Source organism: Euprymna scolopes, chromosome 8 (assembly GCF_053919585.1).
Source record: "Euprymna scolopes isolate OS-2025 chromosome 8, ASM5391958v1, whole genome shotgun sequence".
Taxonomy (NCBI): domain Eukaryota; kingdom Metazoa; phylum Mollusca; class Cephalopoda; order Sepiida; family Sepiolidae; genus Euprymna; species Euprymna scolopes.
The window spans coordinates 102664964-102681386 of NC_136489.1; the positions used below are offsets into that span (position 1 = coordinate 102664964).

At 33.0% G+C, this 16423-nt stretch overlaps 1 protein-coding gene across 5 annotated transcripts in view; it reads left to right on the top strand.

The window, feature by feature from the left end:
- Window positions 1-16137, top strand: part of LOC145283681 (uncharacterized) — a 60386-nt gene extending 44249 nt beyond the window's left edge. For all 5 annotated transcript variants that reach the window (XM_080132703.1, XM_080132705.1, XM_080132706.1 and 2 more), the window contains one exon: window positions 10678-16137. In XM_080132703.1, the coding sequence (XP_079988829.1) occupies window positions 10678-12218 (1541 nt within the window). In that variant the 3' untranslated portion in view covers window positions 12219-16137. The remainder of the gene's footprint in view (window positions 1-10677) is intronic.
- The last annotated feature ends 286 nt before the right edge of the window (window positions 16138-16423 follow it).

Sequence of the window (16423 nt, forward strand, 5' to 3'; positions counted from 1 at the left end):
TGCTAAGAAAACATAGGAAGTGAACAGGGTTCAAATTTAACAATGTCAATCAAAAGTTGACTTGCTAAGTGAATGAGTTCATGCAGGTGCAGGAAAGCCAGTTAATCTTTCCACAGATTTGTTTCCCCACGATGTTGGGGAAACCAAACTCCCCCGAACAAGGGGAACTCTAAAATAAATAGCAATTGTATGATATAAAGGGTTTTCCCCACATTGATCAAAGCTAATTGCTTTCAAGACGTCCTGGCATAAAAGGCCGCTGACGCCTTTGCATTGGTGACTTTCACTTTATTTATACGGAAAAGCCGAACAAACACTCAACAGAACAAAATAGCATGAATTTTGTAAAAGTCGCTCAAATAAAAGCTATAGATGATCTCCGTTCGCAAATCCTAGATATTACAATCTAGGGAGTATATAAAAAGTTCTAAAATATAGTAAACACCAGCCCTCCGAAAACCCTCATGAAAAAAGCCTTTACTGGACATACAAAAAGTGCGCGTCTGTTTTGTCTTTTCTATATGTATATATAGATTATAATGGATCCAATATATAGTGATCATTTAAAGTTTTAAAAAATGACTTGTGCGCCAACATCGAAAACCAAAACGTTTAACTTACGATTTACTTTTTCCTTTGATGTTAATGCTTGAGCTACGAAGACATGTTTGCTCCAAGGCTAAAAATTTAAATATGAACCAATAGCTATTACATTACACATGCATATTTGTAATGCCGTCGTTCAACCTTCATCTGGCAAATTCCATTTTTTCATTTTCACACTTTTGCTCTGATTTTTTTCTGGCTAAAACCCAAATATAAAGTTTGGCATGGGTTCGAATACCCTATATATTAAGTTTCATGTCTATAAACCAAAAACTGACAGGAGTTTAGTAGGTAAAATTTTTTAAACAAGTATATATATATATATATATATATATATATATATATACACGCATACATAAATATATATAGAAAAATGTTTGTATAATTTTTTATTTAATTATTTGGACTATTATCCTCATCTTCTAGTTGTTGTTTTCACAACGTTTCGGACAATTATTCCTCTGGCCTTCGTCAGGTTAACCACGATGGGATAAGAATGTTGAATCTTCCAACTACATTCACAGCAATTGCTGCCTTCAATAGCTGTTGTCATTTCACTACGGTTGATCAACTAATCCTCTGACCGGCTTTGGGTGGAATTGAAACCTCCAGCTCAATACTCACCTGGAATCGTAGATATTCTGCATCTCTATCCACTGGACCACAGGCCCCAAAGGGCAATCAAGTTTGGATTTATTGATCTTATAAATCCAATTGTTCTTCCAATTGTCGGGTCCTTACCGATTGTTATATTATTGAATTAGTTTGGAATTATTTTGGAGATGAGTAAATTGTATGATTTTTTTTTAATTATTTGGATTATTATCCTCATCTTCTAGTTCTTATTTTCTGGACAACATGATATCTAGATTATTGTGATTTGGATTGTTCTCCTCTTATAATTATATCTACCATTGTACTCTTGACTTTCGGGTGTCTTTTGCCATAGTTAGTAACTTTATGGATATTTCAAACTAAACCCTTTTTTTTTAATCCACCAGGGTAGACTTGTTCTTATTCTGCATTTCAGATATCTCATAGCTGTTTATCTTTTTATTTACCAGGATTTGAACTCCTAATCTACAAGTAGAAGCCACTCTTGGATACTTCTTAATACGAGGACATATAAATAACAATAACTACTCAAGAATATTGTACAATATTAATCTGATATCTATGCACACGCAAAATTTTTCTATATTTCAAATTCATGAAGCTTTTGGCATTTATCATATATATGCATGTAAGCCTTTGCATCTTTTATTTTAAATATTCTGTTTTTTCTCTCTACCCTTTTCTCTCTCAAGTTGAGATTAAGAAATTAAGAATTTTCCTGATTTTAATCCTTTTTATTTTTATTTTTTTTTTTAGTAAGAACTCAAAAGAAATGGACTTTTTATTGTTTCTGCCATTGTTTGAAAATTCTCTTCTGCTTAATTGTGTAATTTTAAATTCAAACTTCTATTCTTCTCACTGTCTATGCTTAACTTAGTTAATACTTAATCTTTATCTTGCTACAGATGGTGTGTTAATAAAAGCATTGGTCCCCATCATATCACTGGGCTGGTGTTGGTGTTGTCCCATACAAGCTAGTGGTATTTCTGCATTTTTACTGACCTGCGGTTTCCATGAAGTTTCTTGTTTATGCTCAGCCGCTGAAAGAAATAACTGGAAGTGGCTGATCACAAAACGTTAAACCGCTATGAGAAAATTATGATAAACAGGAAAAACATGGGAATACAATAAATAAAATTACAAACATGCATCTAACCTAATCCTAACCTTAACAATTAAAATTAATTTATTTCCCCCAATTTATAAAAAAGTAGCTTTCATAGATTCATATTAGCTAAAAATAGACAGTGTGTTTGTTAAAAATTGAGGAACACTTGGCCAACATCTTTCGGTTATTTTCATTAGCTGCCGAGCGAGCCCAAACCAACTTTGTGAAAATCATGGGTCAGTAAATGCAAAAGCACCAAGCTAGCATATAAAATGAACATTAAACTAAATATATTTTGTGCAATTAAACTATATAGAAAAAAGTATTTGGAGAAAGAAACATTGATTAACATAGCTTCAGTATGATACAGGGTTTCCCACTTAAGCATAGCTCAGTCTCTTAGCCATAATATTTTATGTGCCATATTCTGGATGTGTTGTTTACCTCATCCAATGTGTACGCATCTTCATATTTGGTTTAGTGTTTGTTATACATATTGATATATGCTGAGCAACTTTGAGAATGTGACTTCCAAATTATCTCTGGTCAGGTCATTATCCCTTTTTCTTTCAAAACAATCCTTATTACTTCCATGTTTTTCATTTATCTTAGTCCTCCTCAGCTACCTCAACTCTTCTATATTTTTAACCTACTTTCAGTGTGACCGTACCAACAGTCTCCTGTTCTGCACATACTCCTTATACTGTCCAAATTTAGTCTTTGGAGATCATCAGATATAAGCCTTTCTTTAAAACTTGCATTATATATCCATTGTATCGTTCTCATATCATTTCTCTCTATTAAAGTCATGTCCTCAACTTTTACTGGCTATGTTTCATACTACATACATATAACTGATAGAATCTTTCCGAACAAGTTTACAGTGAAAGACATACTTCTATTACTTCATTCTTATGTTCTTCCAGTCAACTAGTATTTGGGTTATTTTTAAGTTAGTCACTCAATTATATATATATCTCTGTCTGTCTGTCTGTCTGTCTGTCTGTCTGTCTCTCTCTCTCTCTCTCTCTCTCTCTCTCTCTCTCACACACATATATATATTTATTTATTTATATATTTCTGTGGAAATATTTCAATTATATTTCAATTTTTTAAATACTAATCTTAATTTATGAAGCTCAATATAATTACAGAGCATATAACAAACAAATGACAAAAGTCTATTCCAAATTTCATGATATTGACTATATTACAGTTTATTCCTTTAATTACGTTGACATTTACAATTCTTGACAGTGACTGTTTCATAGTGAAAAATCATTCATTTAATTATATTAATGAATCTATTTTGCCCTTAACTTATCAGAAGAAATAGCAACTATCAATCTACTAAAAAAAATAAAATGCATTTGGGTATAATTACAAAATCCAAAAATTGGAAGAAAAGTTGCAATTACCTTTTATTTTATCTTATGTGATAAACTATTAAAGGCTATATTAAAGTCTAAATGCAAAATATCTGCACTATCATCCTTTAATAGATCTTTCTTTGTCACATGAATCTTTTTAAAAAAGATTTAATTATGGACAAGTGTTAATGCCATGTATTGATTTTTTTTTTTTTATTTATTTACAGTATTCCTTGATTACAGAATGGTTGCATTCAGGTGCTCTGAAACAGTAAGCTTGTAAAATTTGCAGATGTATTTAGATGTTTGCATTTTTTTTTTCTTAGCTTCTTAAATATTTCTCAAATTCATTAATTTTTAAAAGGCATTCATATTACAGTAGAGAAAACAAATTCATCTAAAACTTTTTAATAATACATTTAAAAAAAACTCCACTGAAAAATGAGAATTAGAACTTTTTAATATGAAATAATTCTTGAAATTCAATTAAAACTAATCAACATAAATAAAAGAAGGGTATACCTATTTTATCTGTTTTCAATTTCTCCAATACTCTGATCTTCTAGGCAGACAGCCTGGCCAATATTGCATCCTCTTCGAGAGTGAGACTCTGGCTAATATTGCATCTACTGCGGTTCTTAATTTTGCTGTTAAATGCATTTTTTTTTTTTTTATTGAATGTGCTGATTATACTTGGGTACTACATACTAATATTTTCATTTGGTTTTAGTATTTAAGGTACCATTCGTATCCCAGACTCTAGGGTGAGTAGTGCCAGACAAAATCTACACTTGTGTTCATGCAGTCAGATTTCATGCTGTCATATCACTTCTTACACACTCAATTTTTGTCATCCCCAAGCTGCCATGCTCCTTAATGTCTGGGGTATCATAAAATTTGATGCAAGACATGGCACATTGTACATCACCAGACTGCTGGAGATTCTGAGAGCATAAGGCATATCCAACCAATACCAAGTTTCAGATGAAACACAGTTGATGAGATTCTTACTTTCAGTTTGGAACCACACATCCATCTTGTCATCGTATGATTATTATGCCAAAGCCATTACAAATCAAAAGTTTTCAGAGGTCATGTTTCACTGCTGTGTATTAAAAGATTATTTCAAATTCAGATATTGAATCTTTTTAAAATAATTTTTTTTGTAGAATATTTAAGATATCAAATAAAAATAAGTGATCACCTTAATATTATATTCAAGACATGATGTCACATGTATGTTGAAGTTGTAAAACTATTACTGTGCTATTTTCATGATGATTACAAAATACTTAATAATTAACTGCAGAAAAATTAAGATAAATATCCAATAACTTATAAATTTGCTTATAGAACAGAAATACATCTTCTACTAGGCTTCTATATTATCCTTGGTAATAAGAGAATATAGAATTAAAAAGATCTATTATTTTTCTATCTAATTTTCATGAGTGTTTACGGTGTGTACAGACATACTATGTAACTTAGCTGAAAAGGAAATCACTCTTTTTCTAAGTGTTCACAGAAACATTTAAAACTATTGCATAGAGTGGTTGCGTCAACATGGAGAGAGAGCGAGCAAAAGAAATGGCAAAAGAAATACATAGATAACTGAGAGATAAGCAACTTGTTCAGCTAACTAGAAGAATTAAAATGGAATTCTTTTCAGATATAACTCAATCTCCAAACTGAGGAATATTTTAGTATGTATTTTGTGTCATTAAGGAATATAAAAAAAAATTATGAAAAAAAAACATTGATTAACTCAGCCTGAGTTATAATAGATAACATTTATAAAGTGTTAGTTTTTTATGGTTTAAAAGCAAGCAAAAATAAACAATATTTCTCAGAGGAGCAACTAATCTAGGAAAGAACTGAGTTTTTTACCTAATAATCCAGTATCTAAAATTGGTCTTACATAAAATTTGATTCTAATACTGAATAGACAGCCAAAGAATTTCAATACTTATGAAGATTTCTGAGTAGTGACATATGTAACTACTTGAATACTTGGCAAACATGACCAACTTTTTTTCTTTTTTTTTTTTTTTTAAACAATTTGTTTTTTTTTGTATAAAAGCGATCAATCTTTTTAATTTTATTTTTGCATGTCTGCAAAGGAGACAGGGACCGATTTTATTTTCAATTATTTCTTTTGGCTTTTTTTTTTTTTTTTTTTTTTTTTTTTTTGAGAGGACGGGGGAGTTGTATTGCCACCTGGATAGGGTTAGTGGTAAGGTTCCTATACTTTTTTTGTTTGTGTATATGAGAGAGAAGAAAGAATGGAAAATTTAGGCCAATACATTTCTATTCATATTGTCAAAATATTAGGAAAATAAGGTGAAGACGTAATAGGAAAAAGGTGATTGATAGCCTGTGTCTGAAAACTTTAGAAATTAGAAATCTATGAAAGTAAACTAGTGAAAGGGTTGGGTTTTCCAAGTATTTGTCTACATAATTTATCACCTGCATGTTTCAACAAAGCCCAAAATTTGTCAAAACTCTGGATTCTCCATTAAATTCTTAGATGTCAATTCTGCATTTGTATCTGAAATACTTTAAAGAATGTCATTCTCTGAGTTTTACCAATTCTAAAGGATATGTGAATGAATTGATATTTACTGCATGAGAACTGTATACTCAGTTTCCATGCGCTTCAGACACAGATATTGATTTAACTCATTTTTGATAGTTGAGTATATTCCAAAATTCTCCATATTTTATATATCAGCTGAAAAGAATTTAACTCCGGACTTTAAAAAAAAATGACTTTGAATCTTGATTCTGATTTTGGATCTCTACCTCAGAGGTGGTAAGTCTCTTTACAATTAAAAAAAAAAACAAATAAAAAAAAATAACCAATTTTTTTTTATTTTACTTAATTTTTTTTTTTTTTTTTTTTTTTTTTACAATAGAGTAAAATTTATTCAAGGAATTAAACTGCCAATTACAGTTTAAAAAAATTACATGTTAAATAACAAACAAGAAGTACTAATCAAAATGAGAAAATGTCCAATGTCATTAACATTTCAGAAATGTAGCGACAAACCCTAAATAATAGTTACCTAGAAAGAAATGGAGAAGAAAAATAGGGAGGTAAATAATAATTAATATAATGACGCTTCCTGTAAGTAACATGCAAGTATCAGGAAGTTTCACTGGATGTCTTGGTGTGGCTTGATAGACCAAGAGAAGACTCGAGGCATTTTCATGAATGTTGGCAAATGAAAGGCACTTATAAAGCTAAGTTAATTCACGTTGGGCCCCAGTGTGGTACGTCATTAAAAGTTGAAGTTGTGTGTGGCAGGACTTATCATTCCACTTGTCTCCATGGCATGAGACTACATATCTCTGCTTGACAACATAAAGATGAACCAAAGTTTTATTTGGGTCTTACTTCTCCATATTGTATGAAGTATTCCCAAAGTTATACCATGGAAACTTGGATAGCTCAAAAACTATTTGTCTGATTAGGTTGAAATTTTTGCATGGTGGTTATTGTTCCCCACAAGGGTAGAGTTAGAGACAAGGTCAGTTTTTGATGTGGAAAAAATCCAGCTCCCCAAAAAGGGGCACTCTAGATAGGAACAAAAATTAAAATTGTCTCAGTCATGAAGGATTTCTCCTCTACTGACCAAGGACAGAAAAGTGAAGTGTAACATCAGAACAGATACTACACTGATCTTGGCTCAAAGATTATTGTTATCAAAGTATCCAAGTCACTACAGTGAACAAAACCGAAGTTATTGCCAAAAAATGACTTTAACCTTTTCTGTGACCTTCACCTTTGATCTAGATATCTCCAAATTAAATTGGTTCTAAAGTAGATCATGACATATTTTGACAAAGTTTAAAGATTACTCAAGTGATATGAATGTTACACTGATTACACCACACCCTATTACAAATATGAGGGGAAAACAAATGAACACATTTAAGGCAGTAACTGAAACTTTAGAGAATGATTTCCAGTTTGTAGTGGAATGGGGATGTAAATTCATAGTAACATTCAATGCTGCAAAGACGAAGTTTCTTTCCTTTAATAATTACAAGAAATTGTTTCAACCACTGATTGCCATGACTAATAGTATGTAATATGCTACCTGCAAGCTCTTCGTTCAAATGCCTCAGCTTAACATTCAGAGGCAACATGAATTGGAACAAATATATTGAACATTACCAAGGTTGCTGTAAAGAAGGTGGGCTTTCTCTAACATATTAGAAAATTACTTGCACCTGAGAGTATCCTATATCTCTACAAAGTCACTATTCGCCCATACATGGAGTATTGTTGTCACCTATGGCTAGTGCCATCTACCACTAGTCTTTCATTCTTAGACAGTCAAAAAAAAGAGTCTCCAACCTAATAAGTCCCACATTGTCAACTAAACTCCAATCCTTGTTGCATCCTTGTGCCTATTCTACAAGTATTTTAATGGGATATGCTTTAAAGAACTTGTAGCACTTATACTCTCTCAACTAACCCAACATAACCTTATACCCCTGACTAACCCAACAAGCAACGAAATTCCACCCCTTCAATGTAGAGATCCCTAAATACCAGGACTTCTATTCTAATAGCTTCTTTAGAACTGCTAGATTTTTAATCCATTCCAAGTTTCCTGCTTACCTGACTGTACTGACATGCAGAAGTTTAAATGTAACATGAACAGGTATCTCGCTGCTCAACTCCCTACATAGTATCCTTGTAAATATGATTCCAAATAGTAGCGCTTTATGTTCTAGTTGCACTGTGCCTTATTTGAAGTGAATAAGAGTAACAAAAAAAGGTTATACATAAATTTGACCAAAAACATAAACCTTTGCTTTGACTAAAATTTAGAAGTGAGGAGCCGGTTGAAAATACATCTAGCTCTTAAGTACGATTTTAAACGTCAACCATCTGCAGAAATTGATGATTTGGACTTGTCACCTCTGCATAGGAGACATTTTATTTTACCAGGCCCATGTAAAGTTTGCAATAACTGATTTGCATACGATTAGGCTATTGAATCATCAGAGTGTGGAACAGGTTTCTAAATTTAAAACAAGAATTAAACTTCAGTTTCAACAACAAATCATAATGGTGCATGACAATTTCTTTGGATTATTCAGACTAGTATTTTCATCTTGTTTGTTATTCTCACGATGCTTCAGCTGATGTAACCTCCAACCCTCTTCAAGTACGTCTTTTCAAACTTTTGAATTTTTATGTTGAACTCATGGAAACTATACAGAATTTAAAACTGAACCCTTAAATTTAATCCATAAATAGATTGCTTTGATTCCATCAGCCATGACCAAGTAGAAGTAATTTTAATTTTATTCTTAATCATTATCACCTTATGTTTCTGAATTTTTGAGATGAGGATTAATTATACATATTTGGAATCTTCAGACTACTATTCTCATCTTGCGTGTCATTTTCACAATGTTTCAGTTGATGTAACCTTTGATCTTTAGGTGTATCTTGTCAAACTCGGGAATCTGGATGGAATTTTGAACGGAACCCTTTATTTACTTCATGAGGGTAGCACACTCTCATCAGCCATGACTCAATAGAGGTCCTAAATAATTTCCAATTGCAGTTTTCGGTCACCCACACTGAGGATTGAATCTTCAACCTTCATGAAAATATCACTTTACAATTGATTTTTCCAAGTACTCTAAGCACTGCGCCACGTTCATTATCAATTGTAGTGAGGACTGAACCTTTAACCTCCAGAAGACTGTCAGTTTAAACTGATTGTTACTCAATGTTTTTATTTGTTGTCACTTGTCCATGTAATGTCTTTGATTTCTTTCATAATTGTTATTCTAATGGTAAGTTCCAATGGGTTGAAGCTGAAAACATAATCGAGGATGTCAATTTAAGCCATATGATTACTACGCTACTGTCCCAATGACTACAATACACACATTAACTCTTATCCTCGAGTAGCTTCTAAGCCTTAATATGTAGTAACCTCTTGGTAAAAAAAAAATGTTCATATGTATGTTATTATATTTCACACTCATTAAAAAAAAATTAGATCATTCAATCCGCAACGATGGTGATTAGTGATCGATTTGATGTTACTATCGTAAATAATTCCGACTTTACCCATTTTAAAATGAATTGTTCAAAGATCAAATTGTCATTTCATCAACTAAAACAATACAATTTTAAATGTATTTCAAAAGAGTGACATTCGTTTTATTGATTTGAAGAATATTTAGCTTACAATTATTTTTATGGTAAGAAGATAAAGAATATTGATTGTTGTTGCGATAATTTTGATATCAAAGTAAGTATGATTAAAGAAAATTGGAAGGTTCTACTTATAGGCACTGGTGATAGGAACTGAGCAATCAAATGTTCTGCTAGCAACCAATCAGAAACCAGAATTGCTCCATAAAAATATTTGATCTTTTAGAAATCCCGTGCAAAACTTTTTGTGTCCACACAAGAAAGCTCTTTTGCTCTTTGTCTGCAAAATTTTAAAGTTCAAGACTTGTACAGATCAGTTACCTACCAAAAACTTTTTCATCTCCAGGACTTATACAGATTAGCTACCCATTAAAAACTCTTCTGAAATTAAAGATGGCTTTCAATTCAAAAATTAAATTGCTCCAATTTTGAATAAAGATACGTATTCATTTTATATATTTAGAACATATTTAGTTGTTGATGACAATTATTTTCATCCAAAAAGAAAAAATTTTTTATTTTAATAGTATTAATCCTGACAAACATGATTTTAAAAGGAATGTTATTATTATTAACAGTAAATTATACAGATTGATATAGAAAGCATTGTGGAGTTTCCATGGGATCCTACTAGTATTTGTATATTTTATATCTGCATATTAATGTGCAAAACTTATGAAAGTGGTAAGATTTACGGAAAATATTTCTATTATATGTCTATGTATTTGTTGCTTTGTCTTTCTAAGTGTTTAAAAATCATTAAATTTTTTTTTTTTTTCTTCCCACAGGTGTCAAAGCTCTGAAGTGTCCTTTGTGTGATTACTCAACAAATGACAAGAGTAACTTTCGTAGGCACAAACGTCTTCACCTGCGTAACAATCCTGTCAACGTACTTAAATGCGACAAGTGCACTTATTCCACTATTTTACCTCGCAAAATCCGTGAACATTACTGCGAGGAGCACAAAGAGGTTCCCAATAGCACAGTAGCGGAATCGACTATTGGTTACTCCGTTCCGAGTTACGGTGAAACTCGTTTTAGCTTTAGGCATTTTGGTGTAGACCAGAACAATTCTGCAAATAACCCCCTTGGGGTGAGCACGTTACACACCTTACTAACAACCGTGCAGTCTCCAAACCTTCAGTTTCGACGGTCAGGCCAGACACCGATCGGTAATTGTTTTACTCAGTACAACCATTATGAAAGTGCAGGTCAACAGGCGAACCCGGATACTCATCTCGCCTCAAACTATCTGCGCTCCATTGTGTCTTCTATCATCAACACACCACCACCCCCGCCACCCCCACCACGAGTGCCTGTCACAAGCACAATTACCTCATCGGGTCTTTATTCCGCTGCAGTCTCTTCAGTAACTCCCGCCCTACCTTCAACCACAGTGCCACATCTCAGTCTGCCTGCTTCGACCATTGTGCCAAATGAGACAGACAGTGCAGCAGAAGTAAGAGTGAAAATTGAACCATACGAATGTGAAGATATTTCGGACGTGTCTAGTTCTGCTGCAGCCACTCCGATGCGGACTGTAACGCCGGATTGTACTCGAGACCTTCAAACTACTCTCTCAACATCTCAAAGGACGCCGAAAGAATATGAGACTTCGGTTGCCAGTGCTACTCCCTATACTATGTCTGCCGATGCCGGTCAGTTGGCAGAGGGTGAGCAGTCTAATTTGAATTTGGCCGATTCTTCTAATAACCGAGTGGATTACCGTCTCAATGAGAACTCTATCCCAAACGAGAACGTTGCGTCAACATCATTGTTAAGTCACTACAGTGAAAGCCTCATTCATTCTTCTTCTAATTTGAAAAACTTAAATGGAGAACCCTCTTCCGTTTCTAGTAGGAATTCAGTTTGTGATAATAGCTCACTTATAAAAAGCTTCTCCCAGGACGAGGTCAACGTGTCATCGGTAAAAATGGAAACTTCTAGTGTCGCTGTTCAGTGTGCCTTGCCCAGTGTGAAGACAGAAGGTTGCAGTACTGAACAGGATGAGACTCCAGAACGGAAAAGTTGGCGGAACCAGTTCACCGACCGAGCGGTACAATGTGAACTGTTGCCATCACGACGTACCGGTTCACGTTCATTGTCCCTTGCCAGTGAATCGGAGGGAAGCGAACAGCCAAGCACAGCCACCATGACAGATAATCGGTGTAACCATTGTGGTGTAACATTTGAAGATGAAGTTCTTTTTTCTATCCACATTGGTTGCCATAGTCACACAGATCCCTTTGTATGTAATGTCTGCGGAAAGCAATGCTGCAATAAATATGGATTTTATTCGCATATTATGCGTGGGCATCAATACGTCTAACTCCATCTGAAATGCACGTATACATATTGAATCTGTCTGTTTTAAACGAGAAAAGACAATAACTCTTGTAGCAGAGAATTTGTTCACCTCCTGCTTCTCACATTTATTTTCTACCCCCTTCCATCCCCCTGTCTATCTCTGTTTCTTTCCCCTTTCTCCCTTCCTCCTCCCTCTCCACCTCTCTCTTTTCACCCTTTCTCTCTGTTTAAGATAGCTTTTTATTATTTATTGTTCTTAAAAAATATATATATATATATACATACAGAGTGAGGGTTTCTTTTTTTTGTTTTGTTATGTTAGAATATACAATTTTGTATAATTCAGTCTGTTTTCAATGTTTGGTTGTTTACTGTGAGTCAAAGAATCAAATCCAATTTTTAAAAACATTTTTATTCTGTTTTAGTGAGATAAAAACAACATTTTTATTGTTCAAAATTTTTTGTTGTATTTTGACAGAAAGTTGACCTTGATTTTATTTTGCCAGCGTCCTGCTATTTTCTGGGTTGGCTGTTGATTTAAATGTATTTGGAGATTTTCAATCCTCTGAACATCGTTCAATTATTGATCGATCCATCTTATTAACCCTTATCCTCAAGTGTTCTTTTAGTTAGTAAAAAAACAAAATTAAAATACATTTTGAATTTAAAGTTTGTATTTTAAATTTGATTGTTTAACATTTTTTTAAACAAAAAATATTTTTTAATGCATTAATTCAACTAGATTTACAGTGGCTTTTTTTTTTTAATATTTGAAATCTGATTTTTATGGATTATTTTACAAATAAATATTAATTTATTTTCACAAATATTTGTTGCTGTCCAGACTTAGTCATAGGGTTAAGGGAGAGTATGTTTTTTAAGAAACAAATAAAATCTGCAAAAGTTAGACAGCTAATTAATACGATGGATTAATTTTCCACGTCATTTTTTGGAAAATTAAACAAAACTAGTCCATAAAATTTGGCAGCCATTTTAGGAGATAACCACTCAATATAATCCATTCATTGTTATAAAAGGGGTGATGGTGGATTATGACTAAAATGAAATTGCATTTTCATTGCTAAATGACTGCATCTAAAGAATTTTTTTTCATTATAATTTAAAAATTCATTAGTTCACCCCTCTCCCCTATTTATAAAAAGTTATTAGTGATTTTGGAGTTTGTCTGTGCAGGCACAAATAGATGTGATTGATTGACAAAAAAGGATAAGTAGAGTACACATTACCAAGGCAGTAGTTTTTACAATATCAAATCATTAAAACGCTGAAAATGAAATACACTTGTCATACCTGAGTTTGAATTTCACTTAAGTCTAAAGCAAAGCATGATAACTAGCGCTGTGACAACAGAATATTCTTATCATTGTTGTGACTGTCAAGTATATATATCCGACACAGGCACAGTTACACTTAAGTTAACAAATTTACCGAACTTCCATTACTATCGATTACTATATTGTCCTTTTGACTACTGTACATTCTTTAATCCTTATCCTTGGGTGGCCTATCGGCCTTGATAAGTGGTGACGCTTATGTAAAAAAAAAAAAAAGAAGCAAAACATCATTTATTTTTTTAATAATCTGCAAAAGTAAGTATAAAGGATGTTTGGCATTAGTTTAAAACAAATTGCTTTTCCTTAATAGTTTATGACACAGTAGAAGCTAGATAAAGATGGAAAATGATGTACGAAGGTACTATAACAGGATCACTCAAGAAAGAAAAATACATCTAACAGTATCCTATATTTTTACAAAGCCGCCATTCACACATGCATATGATCTGATCCATCAACCACTAGTCTCTCTCTATTGGATAGGGTTCAAAAATGTTTTCAATCTAATGCCACGCAATGTCAAGTAAACTCCAACACTTGATCCATCATCACAATATTGCATCTGTGCATGTATTAGAAGTACTTTAATGGAATATGCATCAAAAAATTTGTAGTACTGGTGCCCTTTTAAGTAAATAACCTGTGACAAGCAGCAAAATCTCACCCCTTTACTGTAGAAGTCCCCTGATTCATAAACAAAGTTTCTTTCCTAGAACTGCCCACTTGTGGAACTCTGTTCCGTTTGCCTGCTTTTCAGCTGACTACAATATGGTTGTCTTCAAATCCAATCTCAGCAAGTTCTTGTTGAGCCCTCCTCCTTTTCCCCACTACCTATTAATATGCTGTTGTCTCAGTGATTACTATACACTCATTAATCCTTATCCTTGATTGATCTTGGACCTTAAAAGGCTTAAAGTCACTCCAACCACCTATATCCATGATAAGTAACACCTTACCCGAGAATTCTTCCTTCAAACTCCTTGGCCTAATATTTGCAGGCAATATGAACTGGAACAAATACATTAAGGACAGTGCAAAAAAGCTGATGCAAACAAGGTGGCTTCCCTCTATTGAGCTAGAAGACTACTCACACCTGAGAGTATCCTGTACCTCTACAAGGCCACCATTCTCCCATATATATGAGAAAGGGAGATAGTTTGAATATAATTGGATGCCTCCTAGTTTGGATGCATGGGGCCACTGCCCTATTACCTTCTCTTCCACTCTGAATACCACTGCTGATTGATGAGGCATGGTAATCCATTGCATCCTCTGAGGCAGCAGTTAATTTTAAGCATGGGGATTCTAAGCATCATCTCCTTAGTAATCTTTTCTAGCAAGACATCTTTGCTGGGTTGGTCATGGTGTCAGCAAGAAGAATTCATTGATAAAACCATCAGTCTGGTTTCACTTTGAGAATCCTAAAGAAATGGCATGGTAGTCAACTCAAATCGTGACTAAAAAATGGTGAAACAAGATGCAGAACTGATCAGCAGTTCATGTATCTACAGTATTTACTGGTGGAATCAAGACTCACTCAATGATACAGTTGTTAATTTATCCAAATCTTTTCTTTCCTGTTTTTTTCATGTTCTTTACATCTTAAAAGGTTTTGATTATATCAAAGCGATTAACTCCTAAAATTGCTGCCAAATTTTATCAACTAGTTTTCTGATTTTGCTAGCAGCATGACAGGGCAAATTAATCCATCATATTTTTTGGACTGACTTTTGGCAATCTCCTTTTTTAAATTTTTATTTTGCAAGTATTAGTTTTCTGATTTTTTTTTTTAATTTTTATTTTGCAAATAAATATTAATTTGTTTGCATTAATCTCAATTTGTTGCCACCTGGGTTTAGGGTTAGTGGTAGGATTACAGGAGACTATGTTTTGCTTTGTAAGAAACAGATAATAAAAATGTTTATTAAAAATGAAATTGATATATATATATTACAAATTAAACCTTAAAATAGTTGTCTATCTAATATAAAATATTGCCAAAGAAATTGTTTTTTTTTATACCAAACGGCTTGAAAAATCAAACAAAACTAGTGTATATAGTTTGGTAACCCTTTTGGGGAGCTAACTGCTTCAATATAACCAAAGTTTTATCTTTCACTCAGTCTGTCATGTTTTAATTTGAAATAGCATTACATCATCATTAAAAATACAAATTGGGTGAATCATTTTATTGAACAAATCTTAGTTTAGATGTAGCCAAGTATCTATAAAAGACGCTGTTCATTAATCGGTCTGTTACGCTAAAATTGAAAACTTAATATTTTTCTGAATTTTAATTATTCAGACTACAATTTCTCATGTTGGATGTTATTCTCATAAAATGTTGGCCAATGTAACCTCCAACCTCCTTCAGGTCCATCCTGTCAAACTCGAGACTTATCATCCATTTTATTGTTTTATTTCACTTGGTCAGGAGTTTAATGTTTCTGTATATAACAAATATTTAACTTAAGACAGTTTCCTAGCTTGAGGATTGATTCCATTCAAATTTCATTGTCTAATGTATTGCTGATGTTTTGTGTCCAAATTTTTTTGGATCATCTAACTTTCTTTCCAGTCCTCTACCTCAAGGTCGATGCATTTTCTCATCTGGAACTTGTTCTCTTCAAGCCAAACCAATGTAACCAACTGATTGTCAGGAGTTCATTAAGCTTTGATATAGTCAGCCTTGTTAACATGGTATCAAAGCTGATACGCCAAATCTGACCTGACCAAACATTGTATATCCGTCTGATCATTGCTCTGTTATTATACTGAAGACAGAACCTATATGAAATTTCAAACTGAATCCTTTATTTAATCTATGAGGGAAGAGGTTATATTGTTCGCATTCCATCAGCCATGATTATGT